Below are 22,784 nucleotides of genomic sequence, written 5' to 3'. Positions count from 1 at the left end.
CAGAGCCAACAAAGTATCCGAGATTAAGTGAATGTCGAATATAATAACTTAATGTTAGCAATGCCAAGTTAGTCGAACTTCCTGAACGAACACCGAACTGACAGGGTTTCAGCAAGCTAAATTTGTTAAGGTAGCTGTTAATACGACTAAGTATTAATTTTTCTACAACTTTACTATTTGAAGGTAAAATACATATAGGACGATAGTTTACGACTTGAGCTTTGTCACCCTTTTTATGAACAGGAATTACTTTAGCTTTTTTTAGACTCTAGGGAACATACCAGTTTTGAACATAAGGTTTATTAAGTTACTGAGAGCATCAGAAATAGTCGGAACAACAAGCTTTAAATGAAATGCAGAAATTCCATCAATACCAGGACTGGTGTCTCATGTTACAGGAAACATAAAGAAACATTGGTCGCATCGGCTCGTATGATAAACAGAAGAAACATGGGTAGTATAAATTTCATAAAAGTGATTACTGAACGCACGAACAATGCTAGGCGGGTCAGTGATAGTTACATTATTGTAAATTACTTTTTCAATGGAACTACCAGAATGCGGCATCATTCAAGGACTCGTTGATAACTTGCCATCGTTTTTTTGGATGAAACTTATTTTTCATGAATTCATTTTAGTAATATTGCCTTTTTAAAAATTAAAATAAATTATGGAGTTTTACGTGCCACAACCACTTTCCGATTATGAGGCACGCCGTAGTGGAGGACTCCGGAAATTTCGACCACCTGGGATTCTTTAACGTGCACTTAAATCGAAGTACACGGGTGTTTTCGCATTTCGCCCCCATCGAAATGCGGCCGCCGTGGCCGGGATTCGATCCTGCGACCTCGTGCTCAGCAGCCCAACACCATAGCCACTGAGCAACCACGGCGGGTATTGCCTTTTTGATTTCTTCAATAAATTACACAACATGCCGCAATATTTCTTATAGCGTAACGCTAAATTAATATTGAAAGGCTGTTTTTCAGTCTTCCTATACATGTTTTCTTTTTTCCTCATGCTCATAAAGTAGTCCTTTAATGATCCAAGGATTATGCGGAAATTTATATATTTTGTGCACCTAACTGTGACAGTGTTAGCATGAATAGCTTGTAAAAATAAAGAAGAAAATAACTGAAGTGCTTCTTCTGGATTTAGTTTGGGAACTATAACTGTCCAGTCAATTTTCTCCATTGAATCAACAAAATTTATCTTATCAAAACGAGACGTAAGATAACAGGGATTTGACCTAGGAGGTTTAGATTTGAAAGTGACGAATACAGGGTAATGATCTGTCTATGTAAATTACACCAGACTCTGGTGAAGGCGAAATATTAGTGAGGGCAGGGTTTAAGAGGGAGCTGTTTCCTTGAGTGGAAACCTATATAGGCCTAAGATGGAGATAAGCATTAGTTTGAAGTATTCGCCAAGCCATAGCCTCTTCACGAGTGAGGGTTTTGTATGGGGGTGCTACGGTACGGCCGTTTAAGCGATATTGCTGTTGGGGATTGGCGGACTGACTGCACATAAAGGCCTTCAATTGTTTTGGAGAACTTTATAAGCACACCATACTACTAAACTGCACTAATCGCACCGCTTTTCAACCCCTTATAGCGGCAACAATCGACGAGGTAGGCGACAGTGCGATAACCAAGCACTCTATCAAGCGCGAACGTCGTCTGCTCCGCTGTTCGCTTCGGAAGAGTGCGGACGCCTGGCCTTTGTTATCCGCCGACCCCAGTCGCGCACCGCAACAAATGCTTTTCTTGTGGGAATTCATCGTACACGCTGATATTCCTTTCTTTCTTTTTCAATTATTTTTCCTTTAGCATGTGCGGGCTTCAGTAATATCAAAGAAGACTGAAATGTGCATCGCAGATTACACGTTTTATAGTCGTAGAAGTGTTTTCTCGCCGAATTTTGGTGCGTGGGACCAGGCAGATAACTGGCGGGGCGTGTGTCCTCGTGAAGGCCACAACGTAGCAGCCACTGATGTGTGTTCTGCCGGTTGGTTCTTGCGCGAGTCGGACGCCCACCCACGCGATAGTAAGAAAAAAATAAGAAGGAACATAGAGAGAGAGAGAGAGAGAGAGAAAAGAAAGCGAGTCACTAATATGCTCAGTATATTTTTCACTTGCGTGAAATGAAAACTGTCAACATTAGAAACTGGATCAGCGTCAAGTAGCCGAACGAAAATATATCAGGTCGCACTGGTCGGCTTTTATAAAAGCCTTTTGCTGAAGTTTTGACCTTGCCTTCGGCGCGCTCAAAGCCATGCAATCGCTCTCCAGCTGCTTGCTTTATCGCGAACGTTGCAGCATAATAGAAGCTTTTTTGTGAAAATGGACGTATGCTCACTGTCTGGTAACACACATCGGATGGATTATCTTCAGAGGCTTCCGGCCTTTAAGAGCTTGTGTCCGCACTGCACAATATGCTTTACCTTATCAAACAATACTCTACTAGGAAACAGCGTTCACATATACTCTGACTCTACTGTGTTCTGCGCTGGCGTGCCTAACGAATTGTGCACGTAGGCAGAACTGTCACGCAAATCTCGAAATGTCGCTGGGATCGATGCGGGCTGCGCTCAAAGATCCTTTGGGGGGGCACTTTTACTTTCTCTTTGCATTTCTGACTCAATTTCATTTCGCTTCACTGTTATTTTATTAACATCGTCGATCAGACACAAAAGAAAGCCTCAGTGATGCGAAATCTTTTTATGTTGCTGATCTGTGTGTTATGAACCCACAAAAATCACTCGTTTGCTTAAATGCCAGTGCTACGTGCGCGGAGTACCATGTCCACGTATACATGCACAAAATTACTGTCATCCAGTTTGCACTGGGGTTAATCTAGTGAAAATTCTTCGAGCGCATTTTACTTCACAATGCAGGGAAATCTTGTTTTTAAAATAATCGAATAAACAACTTTATTGCGGTTGTAAAAACACCGCTCCATGCAGTTCTGCAGGTCGTAGATGCGTGTTGTTAGCAATCTTTGCTCCGCTGTCGTAATAATTGATGTTGCACTGTACCTGTATAAGGAGTCTTTTTACCGTAGTCTTCCCTCTCAGTTCTCTTTGAAATTTCTCCTGTAGCCGAAGGTATTTACCGGATTCCAGCCCGTTTATAACATTGTTATAGCGCAACCTTTTCAAGGAAAGATGGCAACATTGCTGCCTCTTTTCTTGAGTATTAGTGGTCCGGACTGCATTGGCCTCAAGTTGTCCTTGTGCGTATTCTCTTCGACCTCTTGCATGTCCTCATCTGTGTCTTTTCTGTAACAACGCACAAGTTGTCAGAAGAGACACAAAAGGAGTTGCGTGTCTTGTTTATTTATTTTGCATTGGTTACTGTAATAACAACCAATGTACCAGAGACAAGTTGCCCAAGCAGCTACATTCCGAGATGCTGTCCTGTCAAACGTATTGGCTCAAGCAGTAAGTATTGAGTTTGGTGCTATCTTTTGTAAAGTGTTGCCAAGCTCCCGTCTCCTAGATATTAAAAGGGTCTCTTGGAAGGCCACATCTTGAGTTTTCAAACCAAGATAGATATTGCTACAGAAGTTTCCGTCAGGAAAGCGAAGGTATAGTTGGGGATATTTTACTGACTGTATTTAAACTGATGTTCTTTAACTTCACTTACCTACCCGCCGTGGTGGCGTATTGGCTCTGGCGTTGCGCTGCTAAGCCCGAGCAGCGGGGTCGAATCCCGGCTGCGGCGGCCGTATTTCGATAAGAGCGAAATGCAAAAGGGGAAGAACGGAAACGCCCGTGTACCGTGCCTTATGTGCACGTTAAAGAGCTCCAGTATCCTTCAGGCAGAGTCATTGACAACAATATTAGGAATTACAGAAACTCCTTTCGTCAATTTCGCGAGTCATTACCCTTTAATTGATTGTCAATCCGTTTAATTTTCATCTTTATTCCCCCTAAATATGTCTTACGATCTTTGAAAGCTTTAATAATTATTTCCTAGTCATTCACATCTCTTTTGTTTGGTGTGAGCTCGTGTCACAAGGGTTTATTATTAAACCAATAAGCTGATGCACTTGTGGCCGCACCCCTTGATGACTCCGTGCTCTCCATTCAACCACTTCACTGGCATACATGTGTTACCGCTTCGCGGTTGAGAGAAAGTTACAGGGCCTCTTAAGACCTCTCTTAAGAGGTGAACGGCGAAAGCGTACTCTTCATCCTTTTATCATTCGCCTCTTTCTCTTTGCCTCTTCTGTTTCTCTTCTTTCTTTTCCTCTTTCTCTTCTTTGTCTTTCTCTTTCCTTCTTCTCTTTTCCTATTTCTTCTTTCTTTGTCTTCGTAGTCATTAGCAGTCATTGCAAGCCATTTTAGTCATTATTAGTCATTACTGCTTATCAGTAAGCATTTTTAGTCATTTGTAATCACTTGTAGTCGTTACAATTCGTCGTTAGACATATTGGTCATTTCGTAGTCATTAGTAGTCACTACAAATCATTTCAGTTATTATTAGTCATTAGTGGTCATTACTGAGCATCTACAGTCATTTCTAATCATTTGTAGTCGTTACAAGTTGTCGTTGGACATATTTGTCATTTCATAGTCATTACTAGTCATTACAAATAATTTAAGTCATTATTAGTCATTACTGCTCACTAGTAAGCATTTTTAGTTATTTTAATCAATTGTGGTCATTACAAGACGGCATTACACATATTGGTCATTTCGTAGTAATTAGTAGTCATTACAACTTATTAGTAGTCATTTTAGTCATTACTACTCATTACTAGATATTTCTAGTCATTTATAATCAATTGTGTTCATTATAAGTCGTCGTTAGACATATTGGTCATTTCGGAGTCATTAGCAGTCATTACAAATCATTAGTATTCTCAGTGATTACTAGTCATTATTACCATCTACCAATCTTTGTTATAACGTTATCGTTCACTAACTGTCACTATCAATCATTTTTCATTCTTCAATCTGTCTTTAATCAGTCTTCAATGACGTGATGACGCCTCCGCGGACACTGCGGCGGTCAGGTCTGCTGACACAAACCGTCATCATGAGCCTAGAAAGGCTTTCGCCTTAAAAAATTGCTGCTGTGGAGGGCTCTGCCGAAATGTGTTTGCCACTTTGCTGTCATCCTCAGCGTCCCAGTTTTGCTTAGTACAGCATGTGGAGTCCCATATGAAAATTCAAATTGTATTTATTAGGCTTCACTGCCAAATACTGCCACTCAACTTTTATTTACACAGGTCTGTTCTGGCTTCGTCCCTTCGGTGTCATGTTTTTAATGAAAATACACTTGCAGAAAATTATGTTTAATATGTCATCAATTTTTATAGCAAAGCAAGTGATTCCGATGCTGTATACGGAGCTTCTCGAACACACAGTGAAAGCTTTTCTTACGATGGGTCTTCCGCCGTTTTCCTTAGAGCATCAGCATTGGTTTCCATCCTCAGGAGCGTGTGTGGTGCCATATTTAATTCTACGAGTGAGAGAAACTCACGCTGAAATTATTTGCTTAGCTTGGACCACGAATCGACATCTACGGCGGTAGAACTGCTTGTTGTACGAGAGGCTATCCATTTCTTCAAAGCTCAGGCAGCTCAGAAATGGACAGTGTTCTCTGATGCTACGTCAGCGTTGCAGGCGGTAGAGTGTTTGTTGGGAAAAATCCCTGTGCTACGTCCTGGGGCTAGAAATTGCAGAGCTTCATGGTAGAGTTTAGTAAAGCAATGAACGGGGCTAGTTAGTTCATGATTGTATGGCGCTTAGCTTTACATTTACGGAAGAACTAAAGAACGAACATAAAGTAAGAAAAAGTGGATGTACGTCGTACAAACTACCAACTCGTTTAATACTGTTAGAACTGTTTAATACTGTCTCGCTCTCTTTTCATAGCAAAAACGAAAATATAGACAAACATGGAAAGCACTTGCAATAGCAAAATAAAAAGAGAAGTGCGTAAGCACCCTGTTCATCACGCTCGTCGAAGCTGAGGTCGAGTTTTCCAGGGCCAACGGGTGCAAGTGAACGCTGCTGATCACTTGTCACAACCTTGTAAGATTTTGTACTTAAAAATTCAGGACAACCTAAAATTACCACTCTGTATGCTATATATCACGTAAATATTATGTACATCAGTACTAATTCCTCATCCTCGAATCTCGTTGATCTCTCGAATGTTGCTTAACTTTATCTCCTTTACTGTTTTATTTATTTAGTGTTTTTTTCTTCAAATTCTTTTAACAATCTTGTCCTTTCTTGCCGAACTATTCTGTGCCTATACCCCATAATGAGTATGCGCCCATTTTCAGAAGGAACGCAAACCAAGCCATCGAAGACCGCTATCTTCCTTTTCTTTAAGTTTTGTTATTTGTAGCGCTAGTCATTTCAGTTCACCCGTTGCCCACACTCCTTAAATTTTAAGGAACCGTCAACGTCAGCAAGCTGTAGCTGCGCCTTGTGCGCACTTTGCTGTCCACCAAGCTTGGCGTCGCTGGAAGAAGACGTCGCCCATAAATTCATCACTATATCGACGGCTGCCGCAATAACCGATTTTTTATCCTCATGCATGTCCATCGCTCTCAGCAAATAGTGGTACTCGCCTTTCAAGTATACTTGTTTTGCTAGTGCCTGCCCACATAAATTTAATTAGATTGCTTTGGATGCCTGCCCACAAAGAATTATTTATAAACGAAATGGCTGTCCATTCCGGACATTCTTTCTCTGGGAGTCCCCTCTTAGGGTCGCTACCGTAGGGATGCTTGTTCAGTCGTGGGTGAATTTTTACTTAATTCAGGGTAAATTTTCTTGATAAGTTCTTGATCAAATATTTTAAATTTTTTTCTTCCTAATAACCTTTTGTTGATTTTAGTAATAAATTACTTTCTTTTTTCCTGATACCATCTTCACTTTGGCCAATTCGTCGTGCTGGGTATGCGCCATCTAGAAGGAAAAACGAAACGTAACGAAATGCTCGACAGTCCACCACTTTTTATCGTGCCGACGATATTCACACCAGAGAAAGATATCACTCGAAGCTCCACCCTGCGAAATTAGATTATGATTAGGTATACCGATAATATTATCATTTGGGGCCATTGCACTAAATGATGAAATAAATAAATAATAAATTAATACTAAATAATAAAATAAATACTAAATTAATCAATAAAGAAAGAAAGAGGCTATAGTCACAAGGAAGTTTGTTGTGCAGTGTTTGATTCTTTAAGTGAAACAAAACGATTGCCCTGCTAATTATTGTAGCTGCATTCTACCTACCAGATCAGCATTTCACTGCAATTCGTCCTCCAAATTCTTTCTTGACATTGTTTTTATTCTCTCCTTGATTATAACATCCCTTTAAATTTTCGCTGCAGTTAGTTTGACTGCTCGCTCGCATAATAGTCTTTAGTACTCTGCTTTTCCTTTTGCTTTGCGTTTATACTTTTCAAACAAGTATTTTCTTGAGTTATCTCCAGCCGGCCGATTCGTGGCCCTCAGTGGGTACGAGTCATAAAAGAGCTCCATCGCCGTCACCTTGCTTGGTTGTGGCCTCGAAACATGGCTAGTAACCTTGCTTGGTCTCGCCGAAGCCGAGCGTCTTCTTCGTCTTTACGCGCGCGGCCATGTTCACTCGAGTGCTCAAGGTGGTATTCGCGGTCGCGACTGCGAGCGTCGTCGTACGCCTGATGCAATCGCTTTCAGAGCCTCTGTATCCCAAACCCGAGTACTACCGGAGTCACTGGAAAGGCGCCTTTCGCGAGGTGTCACCGAGCGGCGAGCGGACGCGTGGCGACGGCTGGGCGGTGAGCCAGCGATGCCGCCAAGGTGTCGACGCACTCGTCCTGGTGCTCAGCGGTCCGCGCCACTGGCACCGGCGCGTGACACTGCGGGACACTCTCTTCGAGGAGGCGGCCTTCCGACACTTCAAATGGGCCGGCCTGTTCATTTCTGGACGGGAGAAAGGCGGCAATGAGCTGGACCCGTGGCTAGACATGGAGGCGGTAGCCGCGGGGGACTTGATCTTTATGGAGGACGCCAACGTGAGTTCGTCGGATCGGCGGATCGCCGGCATGCGATGGGCGTCCGAAAACTGTTTGGCCGTCAGGCATGTCGTGGCCATGGATGACTCAGAGTTGGTAGAGCCCTTCAAGGTAATCCCCATGTGAATAATTGTCACAGGTAATGCATGCACGGTGTCGCCTCAGTGGGAAGCGGCCGTAGCACGACGCGATGCGGCGCCTGATTATACCTACTGATAAACCGAAGATAGCGTTGATATTAACATTCCGCGCCGTATTTTCAAATTTCGCTTTGCTTGTGTTTTTAACTAATCATAGACCGCATAACTGCTGTCTGCAAATCAAAGCTGCGACAGAATGGCGAACTAGACAGTAAGGCGGAATTTGATCGCGGAGGAAGGAAAAAAAATCATTTTTTATGAATTTTGTATGTTATCCTGAACCACACCTCGTGCACGATGGTCTATGACGGCGGTAGAATCGGAGAGATGGCCCAACAAGCGGCGCGAGCGCGCCTCTGCACCGCTCGAGTTTCTTGGGAAGTCGCCACCCAGTGACAACAATGACGTCCTGCGGATATCTTATGGATCCACTGCATGCCAGGACATGGATATCCTAGGGATGTGCCGAATACGTTCCGCGGACGTCCCTCACACAATCGTTTGGCCACACTTTCCGTGTCCAGCCGACATCCTTGCATGTCCGCGAGGGACATCATGGGGACGTGCTGCGTACATTTTACGGAAATGTGAGGGCCTTTTGCCCAGTGTTTGCGTATTACGTCCACGATGTGACGTATCCAACGGCCAGAGCACCTATGCATCAAGAACAGACACGTCATGTGCGCACGTTGCATGCGCACGCACGCGAGCGGCGGTGCAGTGTTCTGCTGATTCTTCTAAGCCTTCCACCACGCGCAAGTGGCTCATTGAACTGAACATTTCACACTAAATTGGGCCGTGAAATTTGCAAAGTACGACGTACACACAAGCTACAGACATGATAGCTTCCATTTGTAATTCGAACATGCGAGAACACATAATTCTGTTACGAGAAGACTGAAAGAAAAAGCCTCTTGGAGGACAAATACTCACTTGTATACCGAAAAAAGCTGCATGTGGGATAACCTTTGACATCCGCAGTAGGATATCCGAAACAGGTCCATGTGCGATATCCTTGGGACGTCCGTCCTAAGATATTCGAAATTGAACGTTCGGTGGATGTCCTCTTTGTTTCCTAAACGGTGCACGTATATTGGGACATGATTCGGATGTCCTGCGGACGAAGGGTTTTTACTGGGCAGCTGGCACATACAAGCGCTCGCAAGCTTTCGCTGCTCTGTATAAGGTCGGCGATTCTCCCAATTTTTCTTGCGTTGAGAGGATGTTTGTGTTTTTAAGGGCATTTTAAGCCTTGCACACGAAAAATGAGTATACCAGGCTGTGTGGAGCTTAAAGATTACAATAGGGGCGTGCGGTTTCTACATGACTGACGCTATTCGCCGATCGTAAGCGACGCGCCTGTACAAAAAGAAAAAAAAAAGGAAAGAAATAGTATTTGGCATACACATCACTGTGCGTAGCATCGAGCTTATGGACAAAATTATTTTATGCAAGAGGTGTAATTGCTAGGTAGCACGCGATGAGCACGCATTTATTTAAATATTGTTTAGCCACCTAAAGAACAGTATAAAAATCAGCTATAAAGTGGATTCCGAGCAAATAACGATTCAAGGTTAGAATGCACCATGAAAACAATTACGCGGGATTGAATGGCGATGCTGGGATTGAGCCCAGAAAATTAAGTGAACACGAACGCTCCTGCGCCTATTGCTTCGAAGCCAGGGCTGGACAAATATACTTTGCAATTGTATATTATACAGATACAAGATACTGAGACAATAAATATTTGAAATAAAGATACAAGGTAGAAGCGAATAACCATCGGTCCTTTTTAGCAATGGCGTCTGCGTTCACGCGCTGCCTGCGCAAATCTGCTCGAACAGTTTGTTTTAAGCGACCGATACCATTCGGCGTGATATAACATCTCTCTAATGTATGACACTATGACGTGAAGCTGTTTCTGAAACGTCCGAGACGTAAAAACAGTTTCATTGCTCGCGACGCCTGCGCCTGCGTACTTTCACATACAACGGTGCGGCAAAATTGGATGATGATGATGATGATGATGATTTATTGGCATCCCCTTTGAAACGGGGCGGTGACCAATAGTCACCTAGCCTGCTTGAGCTAATCAGGTATATTTTATTCTAGCGTTTTTGTATAGATCTCCTTAATATTGATACATCCATATGTCGTGTTTCTTGTGGACCATGCACGTGGGCGCACCGACGAAGACGACGTGCACTCCTTGGCTCTCGAGCTGTCAGCTGAACTGGCCAGCGCTGCATTATCCTTTGTAAATATAGTTTGTAAATAGTCTCCAGTTGTTAATCCTTCGTTCGCGTAACATTTCGAGGGAGGGTGCTGTGCCCCGTCCTCGCCACGGAGCTCCGCAGCGGCCGCACCGTCCTGATTTCCGCCATGGCTCCCGGTGACGACACCTCGTCTGCTTCTACTCCTGCGACCCCGCCAACAACGCGCGTTACTGTTACCAACCCCCGCAATCGTGGCATATTCTCCGGCCAAGATAATGTCGACATTGAGGACTGGCTCAACCTGTATGAGCGTGTTAGCCAAAACAACCGCTGGGACCCTACCATTATGCTAGCGAATGTCCTATTCTACTTGGGCGGAACTCCTCATGTCTGGTTCCGGACACACGAGGACGAGATCTTTAGCTGGAATGCTTTCAAGGAGAAGCTCAGCGACCTCTTTGGTAATCCCACCGGTCGGCAGCTGGCTGCTAGAAAAGAGCTTGCTACCCGATTTCAGTCTTCTACTGAATCGTATGCCTCGTACATACAAGACGTGCTCCCTCTTTGCCGGAAAGTCGACGATCAAATGGCTGAGGTTGACAAAATCGGCCACGTACTCAAAGGGATTGCGGACGACGCGTTCAACTTTTTGGTATTCAACAATGTGTCCACCATCGACGTCATTGTCAAGGAATGCCGCCGCTTTGAGCTCGCCAAAAGCCGCCGCGTCATTCGACAGTTCTCCCGGCTCCCTAACACGGCTACGACGTCGTTTTGCGTCGACCTGACCACTTCACCACCCCTAAATGAGCACGTCACACGTATTGTTCTCCGCGAGCTCGAGGCTGCAAGTCCTGCGCCGCTTTATCAACTCCCACTTGACCCCCCCCCCCTTTGACCAACCGGCCCCAGTGATCTCTCTCATTCAGGCAGTGGTGCGGCAAGAATTTGCCAACCTCCGTTTTCCTGCTGCCCGGACCTGACTCCCGACCGGTGCCGACAGCTCCAACTCACAGCGATCTGTATTCCCCTCCCAGATACCGCAACCCTACCGAGTGGAGAACTCCGGACGACAAGCCCATTTGCTTCCGTTGCCTCCGCATTGGCCACGTCGCTCGCCACGGCCGCACCTCCTGGACTTCACCGTATTCGAGCTCGTTTTCGCCGTCTCCTCGCCCATATACCGACCCGCGCCGTTACTCGTCTCGCCGTATGCCTCCTACGTCAGGCGTATTCGTCGATGACAGTCGTCCTGCTCACTCGCCGTCACCTCAACGCCGTCGGTCACCGTCGCCCCAGCCACGCCGCTATTCGTCACCGCCCAATTATGGACCCTCCCGGACAGAAAACTAGACCATGCAGCTCCTGGATGTAGTGCTCCATTATCTTCGTCGTGTCGAAATCCTCCACTGACACTCCCAACGAACCAGAACTTATTTGATGTTCACGTCGACGGTGTCCCTTTGACGGCGTTAATAGATACTGAAGCGCAGGTGTCCATAATGAGTTGTAACCTCCGTCGTCGACTGAAGAAGGTTCTCACGCCTCCTACTACTCGAGCCGTGCGCGTGGCCGATGGTAGCACTGTTGAAGTCACTGGAATGTGTACTTCCCGTATCAGTATCGCCGACCGCCACGTTCCTGTTCTTTTTACAGTGTTGACCAATTGTTTTTCTTTTTTTTTCCGCCCTCTTTCATTCTCTCTAATCTTTTTCTCCCCACTTCCCCTACCCTGTGCAGTGCTGTTGAGGTGTCCTCCTTTGAGAGACAGTTACGGCACTGCACTTCTCTCTTCCCTTCACCTAATAATCACTACACACACACACACACACACGTCTCCCGCACCTACGACCGGATTCGCCGACGCTTCTTTTGGCCAGGCCTTGCCCGCTCCGTCCGGAAATACGTTGCGGTGTGTGAGAAATGCCAGCGCCTAAAAACACCATCGACGCTGCCTGCCGGGTGCCTTCAACCGCTCGACATTCCTTCGGAGCTGTTCTTTCGCGTTGGCCTGGACTTTCTTGGCCCTTTCCCTCTGTCCACGTCTGGCAACAAGTGGGTCGCTATGGCGACAGATTACGCCACACGCTACGCCATCACCAGAGCCCTTCCAACGAGCTGTGCCACAGATGTCGCCGATTTTCTTTTACGCGACGTGATTCTGCAGCATGTTGCTCCACAGCAACTGCTCACTGACCGTGGTCGGACATTTCTTTCTAAAGTCATCGCCGACATCCTGCAGTCCTGCTCAACCAAGCACAAGCTGACTACGTCTTACCATCCACAGACTAATGGTCTCATGGAGCGTCTGAATCGTACCCTAACAGCATGCTTGCAAAGTATGTCTTGTCCGACAATACTGATTGGGACTTTGCCCTACCCTATGTCATTTTTGCATATAATTCTTCGCGTCACGACACTGCCGGTTATTCCCCTTTCTTTCTTTTGTTCGGCCGAGAACCCACATTGCCACTGGACGCATCCCTTCCATCCGCCGTGGCAGAGACCAGCGAGTATGCACTTGACGCCATCACCAGGGCAGCCCAAGCACGCGAAATTGCCCGCGCTCGCCTCCTGACCTTGCAAGAGAAGCAACGGCGTTTGTACGATAGCCAACACAGAGACGTGCACTTTTCGCCTGGATGTCTAGTACTCCTGCGGTTCCCTACTCGTCACGTTGGCCTGTCAGAAAAATTCCTGTCTCGGTACACAGGCCCATATCGAGTGTTACGTGCCCTGACTCTAGCTACCTACGAAATCGCCCCAGTCAGTACCAGTGCCTCATCTGCCCCGAATTCCACTGACGTTGTGCATGTCGCACGCCTCAAACCATACTAATCTCCTGTTATCACCGATATTTAGACGCACCGGGACGGTGCTTCTGCCGCCGGGGGTAGTGATACATGCATATTGCGTGTTTCTTGTGGACGATGCACGCGGGCGCCCCGACGAAGACGACAAACGCTCCCTGGCTCTCGAGCTGTCAGCTGAACTGGCCAGCGCTGCATTATCCTTTCTAAATATACTTTGTAAATAGTCACCAGTTGTTAATCCTTCGTTTGTGTAACAATATCTTTCCCTCAAAACTTCTCTATCTACTTTGTACCGCTGCCTATGCCTGTATAACGGATCCGGCTGTGTGAATCTCTTCCCTGACTTCTTTAGAGCGCAGCTCGTAGGCACCCGTTCCTGCCGTGAGCGTCGGCGTCGTACCTCGTAACCGAGCGAGCGAGCACAGCGAAAGATGAGAGCGAACGCGCAGAGCAGCGGACGATGAAAGATGGCGAGAGCGAAAAGAGCGCAAGGGGGAAAGCGTTGGAGGTGGAGGGTGCAGCGGAACCATGAAGCAGAAAGCGGAGGACGAGGGTATGGCGAAAGCGCGAGAAGAAAACCGTAGTCCCGCTCAAGACGGTCTATGGCGACGATGACTACGAGATGGCGCCAGAGTAGAGTGCCTCGGTGCGCTCGCTCGCCTCCACTCCGTTCACGTGGGCGCGCGCATCGAGGCACTCTACATGTCGTCTGTTCACCAAAGCACTGTATGAGCGGAGGGTCTGTCTGCGGCGGCTGCTGTGGATCACACCCACGCGTCAACCACGCGCTGCCTCTCACGATCTTCCGATTAGCGAGACAGTCGCGCCACACTTAGCTCTGTTAGCAATGGGTCGCACGAAACAGATTTTCCGCGCCAGCCAATATATCGCAAAATGAAAACACGTGTAGAGCTGCGCTCAAATTTCGCATTAGGGAGTACAGTAATCGTTGGTGAATTTCTTTTGTCCTTATGAAACCGGCTCGAGCCTTAAATAACCAGACACTGTGCTTCGTGCCTTCTGGTTTCTTTGTTCCCATTCTTGTAAATCTACATGGTCGTTTTTGTTTCCGTTCTCTGCAACTAATTTACTGCCTCTGTTTCTGTCACTTTATTTTTGATGACTCCTGGTTGTTTATTTACACTTTTAATTACCCTTTTCTGATTGTCAACTTTCTTGACCTCTTGCTCCATTCTGTGTCCACGCTTTTTTCAGGTAAAAGAACTTGGGCTCATTAGCCGGCCTTTTATGTTTATTCATGTACCTGGGTCTTAAAAGCTAATTTTGTTCTGCGCTTCTCTCATTTCAAACTAGGGCCAACCCGTGTCACCCTGCACTGCCTCATTTGTAGTTTTGCGGTGGGCTCCGAAAGCCAACCGGCCTGCCGAACTTTGGCTAACTTCCAACTCAGACAAGATGCCCGATTTTATGCACAGAATGTCATTTTTGATTTGCATGCTGCGCCCTCTGTAGTTCCGCGAGGCCGATAACACAAAGAACGGCTGTGCATTTTTCGTTGATTTGTGTAGAAAGAACAATGTATTTAAATGATGACCCGAGGCCTACTAGGGCGATGCGAGGGGAAGGGAGATCTGGGTGAGTGTTGAGAAGGTTATGCCGTGGCCGGACCCAGTCCTCGAACAATGTCACCACCTTAAGCCGGCACTCGTCTTGGAATGTATTTAGGAGTTCGAATTTCCTGCATGAGGTGATGCACACTTGGAGTAACCACCTTCGCGCATGCATAAGTTTTTCTTTGCTGAAGCGATTGCGGGCGTGAGCGGACATGTCTGAGCGTGCAACGGGTCCAATGATATTATATTTGCTAGCTTGCCTTCTTTTATTTTCTCTACTCTCATACCGGACGCAATACTAATTCAAAACTCTCTCGCAGATGGCGCAGTACATAAAGGACCAGCTGCCGTTGAGACCTCACAGCCTACACTGCTACGTCCGAAACTCAACGTCGAGCAAACCGACGTCGTCGTGTTCGGGAAACTTCATCATAATGACATTCGATGTCATGCGTGACCTGCTGCGGGCTGCCACCTATGCACCGTCTGACCACCCGACGGTGCGATGCTGTCAGAGCTCACATACCTTGCCTGCCTATTCGAATTGACGTCTTAGTATAATCTAAAGCGAGTGTTGATGTCATTAGGAGGAGTAAGTAGGCACTATTCACCACCTCCATGACATCGCTTTACTGACGCGAACGTCGAAAAAAAGAAAATACTTTGGTATCACCTAAATCGGGATGGCAAACCTACAAGCAGCCTGAAGCCGAGACAACGTTAATCGAGAACACTTTTGACGTGTTAAAAAAAGAGCATGCAGGCTCGTGCCGCCCTGCAGAATCGCAGCCCGATTTCAAGCAAAGCTGTTTCTTTCGAGAAGTTGTACTGAAGATGCCTGAAACTAAATCACGCACTTTATAACGTTGCCCGCATACGACTCAACCGTTGGAAGCGTTGCCCGTACACAATGCTTTCGGAGGTTTAAGAAATTTCGACAAAATCTGTGCTTCACCTCCATACCTTCAACTTCCCAAGCATATCAGCCAATATGTCTCGCCCATTTTCACCAAACTGGATTTTGATGGCGTTACAGTTATTCCACTGCAGCTAGATAAATTCTATTTCTTTCTTAAAACACACTGATCACGCTTCGGAACGCTTGCATACGTAATTTACTTCAAAGGCGTCAGCTAACCCACACACACTCAACTTTTTCTTAACAAATCATACATAACCTGCCTTCCTATTTCCTCAAAATATAAACAAGGTGGTTTGTTTGGTTTACTAAGGACACCGCGAGCACTTCGTATATGCCGCATTGAGGTAGCGAGAAAATGTATGGTTCACTTATCATTTGCAAAGCCCAGAATTAAGCAAGAAACGTAAAGTTTTCGCCATTTACACTTAGCGTGCCCCCATTTTCATCAAATGTGAACTCGGTGTGACGCTAAACTTTTTCAGGAATCAAACAAACAGCAGATAACGACACTATAAAGCTTTCCAGCACTTAAAATTATGGGTTTTAGCGTGCCAAAACCAACATATAAGTGCAAAACCGTGGCTGCTTGGATTAGTCACTCGACAGGAGAACAGCGCGAAAAGACGAAGGACAAGAAGGAGAACACACACTAGTGCTGACTGATGACTGAATTCTTTATTAAGAAAGGAACGCACATGTATATATACCTGAAGAAAACAAAGGTACACCATTGTGCATGACCATACAAGAATGAGACGCCGACTAGATTTCCCCAGCATTATTGCGGTTTTTAAGATATGTTAGTTCTGGCTCAGTTAAGGCCAAAGACGTAGGCTGACCCAAGACGCACGACTGCGGGCAGCACAGTACGGGCAGCAACTTGGCCTTACACTACGGTGAATGTGATGGGTGCTGTACTAAGGGGCCTGATTTTTCACGGTCCGGAATGCGCAAAGGCTACAATGAACCTTGTGCACGCGAAATCTTTGAGGCTGCTGCTATTACAGCGAATGGTACGTCTTGCGTCAGTACTCCGTCTTTGGCCTTAACTGAGGCAGAACTAACATATCTTAACCGCAACAATTCTTGGGAAATCTTAGTGGTGTCTCATGCTTGTTTGGTCATGCAAAGTGATGTACCTTTATTTTCTTAAGATATGTGTGTTTCTTTATTAATAAAGAATTCAGCCGTTAGTCAGCGCTGGATTGTGTTCCCCATCTTGTCCTTCCTCTTTTACCGCTGTTCCCCTGTCAAAATATGATCATGAGGCACGCCGTAGTGAAACACGCCAGATTAATTTAGACCACCTGAGGTTATTTAACGTGTACACAATGCATGGTATGCACGGGCGTTTTTCCATTTCGTCCCCATGGAAATTCGGCCACCGCGGCGGGGATTTGATCCCGCGGTGTCGGGCCTATAGCTGCGCAACAACAAAGCCATTATACGCCGCCACGCCGGGTGCTTTCGAGCCCTTGCTGAAATTTCCATTGCAAGTAGTGGACACTCCAGGCGCATTCTTGCGTCGCCGTGATGTTCCGTATAAAGTCCGAGGGCACCGCCGCGCGTCGTGTGCTGCATGTGCGAGTGGTAGTACGCGAGGGAAGCCGACGATGGCGGCTCAATCTGGCGCGCGCGAAGGAGGAAAGCGGAGAGGAAACGCACCTTCCGTTGCACGAAACGCTTGTGGGGGGATGGGAGGGAGCGAGGGGAGCGGGCGTTGTGCTCCGGCAGCAGCTGCGTATTTCGCGACCACGCGCAAAGGGAACTGACGACCGCAGCTCAATCTCGTGCGCGATAGAGAGGAAATCGGGGAGGCAGCGCGGGAGGAAGAAGGACAGCGGCTTCGACTCCGCCGAGTGCGTACTTTGCACTGGCGGGCGCGCTTGCGCGCGCCCTGTTATGAAAGAGATCTGCAGACGGCTCATACCTTTCTGCGCGCTGTGTTCTCGCCGCTCTTGCGTTGAAGCGATAGGCAGCACGAAGGTCACTTCGCTGGCTATTGGTGCCGCGCTTGCCCGTACCGGCGTTTCGACAGCGAGTGTTCGCGCTCATCGAGTGTGATGTGTTCATGTTTGCTTGTGCGTGCTGACACCATTCTTAATTGTTAATTCCGCTACTAAGCGAATGTTTCCAAGTTTATACGGGCTATAATTCTACTATCCTTACTTCGTATAGCTGTCGACTAATTTGCTATCGCAATCGATGCTCCGCCTTTCGGGAGAAACTGCGATTTTTTTCACAATTTAACCACACATGTACCCGCGTGTGCACATTGGCCAACACGTTCTCCTCATCTTAGCTAACTTTGGTCACGGTGCCAGTTATAGTTCAGAGCGGCATAAGTGTTGCACCGTTCGTTAAACACACCTCTTCCATAGCGTTGGTATGTGTAATTCACTGCAAATACCGCAGATGATTCGCACACTCGACGCCTTCCTTATTTTCAAGAATTATAAGCCAGGTAGGTGCCTTAATGTTTAGTTCAGCGAGGGAATTGGGGAAACCTACTAATGGCCTCGTCGAACGCGTGATAGTAGGCAGAAAACAATGCTCCCATTTCATCGGAATGCGAGCTTGTCGCCACCCTAGAATATTGGAACATAACGGATAAAGGCCGACTCAGGCTTTCAAGCCATATTTTTGGAGGAATCTTTTGTAAAGTGCGTATTGAACTGACACACTTAAAGTTTTATCCACAAATCACTCCTTAAAACTAGCCACATTTCCTTAAACTATAATCTTCGTGGCGCACTGCATTTTTCCAGGACATTGGGCAAACTTTTCCTACGTGGTTCAGAAAATACGTTGATGAAGCTGTGGAACACTATGGTGTATCTAATTTGCTACAAAGGCTGTAATTAACCTACACACTCCAAACTTTCTGTTCTGTAATTTCACCTAATGGTTAGAGCATCAGTCTTGTGCTCGAAGACCGAGGTTCGACCCCACTGTCGCACACGTAATCATTTTATTCTGTGTCTAATTGCTATTCAACGAGGCAGCCGCACCCAGCAGCCGCGGTCAGGAAAGGCCGCCATGGGTCCTCTAAAAAGGTTCGTAAAACAAAAAAAGATAATAAATAAAGAACGTGCTCGATTTGAAGTGACGAAGCCTCCCCCAGCCTTAAGCAGCAACCGTGTGAAACGAGTATTTCCAGGACATATTTCGTCTGAAGTGTACGTCGCGTGTCCGTTTCACACAACGTGATGGTCGCTACGCGATAATAGACAGTTTTAGTTCACGTACGTAGAGGCTTCACGTACGTAAACGTGAAAAGCATACGTACCTTACGTGCACGCCATCTGAAACGCTTTTAGCTACACGTACGCGACGCACGCCAAGAGGGACCCCGTAGCTCCATCTATCGGGAAATGTGAACACGGCGGTAGCCAATTCAATCCTGTCGCCGTGTTTCAATGCGAACCATCTGCGCGCGCGCGGCCCGCTATCGCTTGTTCATGATCTTGCGGAACTCCCGCGCGAAGCTGTCTACGTGCGCAAGAAACGCACGCAAAGAATTGAATCTCACGTACGTCCGTGAGACGCGCGCGCGCCCGCTACGTTCTACGCATGCGCACTGCTCACACGTAGAAGCTGTACGTATGCAAAGCCTCTACGTCCGTGTAACTAAAGCTGTCTAATTTTAACGCGACAACGTTAAGGAGCACGTGTCGCAGAAAAGCCGGTGTCGTCGGCGTCGGCGGCGTTGGCCGTGAGTGATAAGTCCCGGGAGGCACTTCATGAATAAAAAACAACTTGCAAGATGCGCTGGGTGGGAATCGAACCAGGGTCTCCGGAGTGTGAGACGCTACCACTCAGCCACGAGTTCGATGCTTCAAAGGGATACAAAAGCGCCTCTAGTGAATGCGGTGTTGCCTTAGAAACGTGCCGTAGAAAGTTATACTGCGGTGTTTATCGGTATTTATGAGCATGTAACTTACAGAAGTCACAGTTACACGAGTAGCGAAGTACGTTTCCGCTACATTTCTTCTGCGCTTTGCGCACACGCAGAGCCATCTTGCGGCAAACACAGAAGACCCCCTCCTCGCAATGTGCGGCGCTGCCCCCACATGTGCACGTGGCGCGCCACTCGCCCGCTTCTCCTCTTCGGGCCGTGCGGGGACCAGTGCGAGGATGCCCCACCACCCTTGCGTTTAATAAGTTCTCTCGCTCTCTCCCCTTCCAACTTCACTCGTCACTCGCACCCTCGCGTTTTGGCGACGTGGCTCCTCTTTCCGCTCACAGCATAGAGGAAGAAAAAATGCTCACAGCGCGATTCCTAGGTGCAGCGTCCGATGCGGGACGCCTCTGACCTGATCGCTGCGCCGTAGCGCGTCTGGTGGGAAAGCGTCCCCTGTGATGTGTGCCGAGCTGCTTCCAAGGAGTCATGCGTCTGCGTGGTGCTCCCAAGCGAGATAGAGGACGATCCCATCGAGGCGTCAGCCCGGCTTTCCTTGCTGATCACGACGTTTGGCTCGCTAAATTTCTCCCTCCGAGACACCGAGTTCTTTGGTTCGTTCCGCTTGCTCAGGCGCACGTTTCGTTGCCGCGCCGAACGCTGCGTTTCTCGGCGCTCACCGCGTGATTGGTGGGTGCAAAGTCCGATGCAGGGCACCTCATAAGTGATCGCTGCGCCGTAGCGCAATGTCTTACACCCCTTGGCGGGTCGACGGGAACGCTATCGCGTTCCACTCTTGAAGGCGAAGCTTAAGTGTCCTCCAATTTTTTTGTCAAGATGCGTACACGGTACATGAGGTTACTGAACACAGCAGGTGCTCCGCGGTACGCGCATGGGTCATTATGACTGCGTATTTATCGCGCAGCAGGAAATTTAGGATTCGACACGCGTTCGCTGCGCAGAATTGCGTCGCACAAACGCTTCGTCTCACGCACACGCCGCGGTGTACAGCTTATGTGGCTGTAGCGTTGCATTGCTAAGGAGCTAAATGTCGCGGGTTCGATCCAGGCAGCCGAAAGGGGGAGAAATACGAAGACGCCCGTGTGCTTAGATTCAGGTGCACATTAAAGAACTCCGGGCCGGTCAAGATTTATCCGGACTCCCTCACTACGCTGTTCTCATACTCAAGGTCATGGTTTTGGCTCGTAATGCTCTTACGTGTCGTCTGCTTTTTGCCGCTTTAGGCTGCGCAGTTAATCGTCGCGACTGCGTCGACGTACCAGCTAGTGCTGGTGCGAATAATTGGAGGATAGCGAGAACCACTCTGCGTTGCCTGACGTACAGATGGAGTCTCAAACAGGCAGGTTGCGTGCATACGGGCCCCTGTGCTCTTCTATGCGCCCTGCACTCTGCTTTCACTTATTGAGCTCTTTGCTAAGCTTGATACAGTCGAATGCCTGTACAACGAAGTGCTTTGGGCCCACGAAATTATTCGTTGTACAGGTCACTTCGCTGTAAAGGTTGCGCACCGCACAACTCGCTATAGAACTGAAGCAGAATTATTCCTTCGTTACACAGGTCATTTCCTCGCAGAGGTTTTCCTTGTAGATGCGCTCGACTGTACTTCACACCTGCATCGCTACCTTTAAAAATATTAGATCAGGAAAAAGATAGCTGGAAAGGCTGCACCTGACCCGCTATTACAGTATGGGCCTAATAAAAATTGCGCAAAGGAGCAATTATGACAACATCGAAGAAAAGAAAAAGGGAAAGTCACTAATTCCATGCAATTTGGCAGTTACAGCAATAAAAGTTGGGATGAGGCTCTGTGATTGAAATTGACTTGGCTACGCTGGGTCTACTGTGTGCCACTATATGTCGCTTGTGCTGCGGTATGTGCGGTAAGCCGAGGTAAGTGCGAGCTTGAGTGAAATCTGAGAAAGCGAACTGAGATCCTATACGGGGGTGACCGGGCATATACATAGAGTTAGCAACTGCAGCCTTAAGCTAAGGCAAGTAAATTCTAAGGCTAAACTAATCATAGTGCTGATGATACAGTACGCGCCGCGTTATGCGACCCAAAACTTGGCATGATTTTGAGGTCCCTGTTGTGCAAAACACTGTGTTTACTTAGAGAGTTGCTGGTAATTATGCTGCAGTCACCGCTACAGTCAACAGTTGGAGAAATTCTTTGCATCGTTTGACATGCAGGGCGGCGCTCACATGGCCGATGGGCTGGCTTTACTGCGAGGCGTCGGCCACGCGAACATCGCGCCGCCGCTTCACGTGGATCCGAGTAAGAGTGACTGCATTCTTCTCGGCACATGCGCCATCGCGTCTGAACCAAACGAATACGCCGACTGTTGGGACACGACGTGCCGAAGAGGCCAGTGGGGACTCATGCTTTTGCTTCGCTGGCTAAACGCCGGGGAACGCCTGGAACTGTCCACCAGGTTAGAGATTGGCAGCTACAAGCAGTTGTTCGAAGAGACAAGATTCGCGCTGCGTGCCAATAACAAGGAAGGTGACCCAGAGGCTGCGGACCTCAGTCAAGCAATGGCGCTGTAATGCGCAGCGACATAGCTCGTCTACGACCAGTTTTGACGGGGCGAACTCACTTATTCGTGTAGACAGGATGTGAGTGATGTTGAGGGCCACGTTATTAAAGCTTTTTCATTCGGGAGCTTCACTGCGCAGGATATATATATATAAACGAGGGGAAAGGGGTTTAACCGAGGGGCCCGATTTTTATTAGTCATCTCATAAGAAGCCAACGAACACTGGCACCAAGGGCAATATAATGGAAATTGTGCGTAATACATGAAATAGAGAAACGATAAATTAATGAAAATGAAAGTGGATGAAATGAAGAGGCTTCTTATGATATATATATATATATATATATATATATATACACGCGGGAGTCTTACAAGTGGCATTCACGTGTGCGTGGAAGAGCAGCACACTGCGTGAAGGCCGTTTAATTGGGTGTACAGTTTGCTCGATTAGCGCTTGTCGTACAGCGGTCATGTGTACGACTTCCGCAATTGATAGCGATCTGTAGGAGGAAATGATGCTTAATTCTTCAACCCTTGAAGGAGCACGGCGAAGCGTCGTCAGGGGAGAGGGAGTGGGAAGTGAAAGTGGGTAGAGGAAGAGGGAGGATGAGCGGTAGAGGCAGTTC

The 22,784-nt window shown here is 47.3% G+C and overlaps 1 protein-coding gene across 1 annotated transcript; it reads left to right on the top strand.

The window, feature by feature from the left end:
• Positions 1-7,243: 7,243 nt before the first annotated feature.
• Positions 7,244-22,283, top strand: LOC129387892 (acetylgalactosaminyl-O-glycosyl-glycoprotein beta-1,3-N-acetylglucosaminyltransferase-like). Its single transcript, XM_055077629.2, has 3 exons — positions 7,244-8,145; positions 15,098-15,277; positions 21,812-22,283. The coding sequence occupies exons 1-3, from the start codon at positions 7,618-7,620 to the stop codon at positions 22,166-22,168; spliced, it is 1,065 nt and encodes a 354-aa protein (XP_054933604.2). The 5' UTR covers positions 7,244-7,617; the 3' UTR covers positions 22,169-22,283.
• The last annotated feature ends 501 nt before the right edge of the window (positions 22,284-22,784 follow it).

The sequence above is a fragment of the Dermacentor andersoni genome, chromosome 2, assembly GCF_023375885.2.
Source record: "Dermacentor andersoni chromosome 2, qqDerAnde1_hic_scaffold, whole genome shotgun sequence".
NCBI lineage: Eukaryota > Metazoa > Arthropoda > Arachnida > Ixodida > Ixodidae > Dermacentor > Dermacentor andersoni.
The sequence above is the reverse complement of the archived record's forward strand: the minus strand, read 5'-3'. Positions and strand labels throughout refer to the sequence as shown.

What these genes read in the sequence shown, in the direction of transcription:
- LOC129387892 (XM_055077629.2), top strand. Translation starts at nt 7,618, where the DNA reads ATGTTCACTCGAGTGCTCAAGGTGGTATTCGCGGTCGCGACTGCGAGC. An exon ending in AGTTGGTAGAGCCCTTCAAG is followed by an intron (nt 8,146 to 15,097) that starts GTAATCCCCATG and finishes ACTCTCTCGCAG; the next exon opens with ATGGCGCAGTACATAAAGGA. An exon ending in CACCGTCTGACCACCCGACG is followed by an intron (nt 15,278 to 21,811) that starts GTGCGATGCTGT and finishes TTTGACATGCAG; the next exon opens with GGCGGCGCTCACATGGCCGA.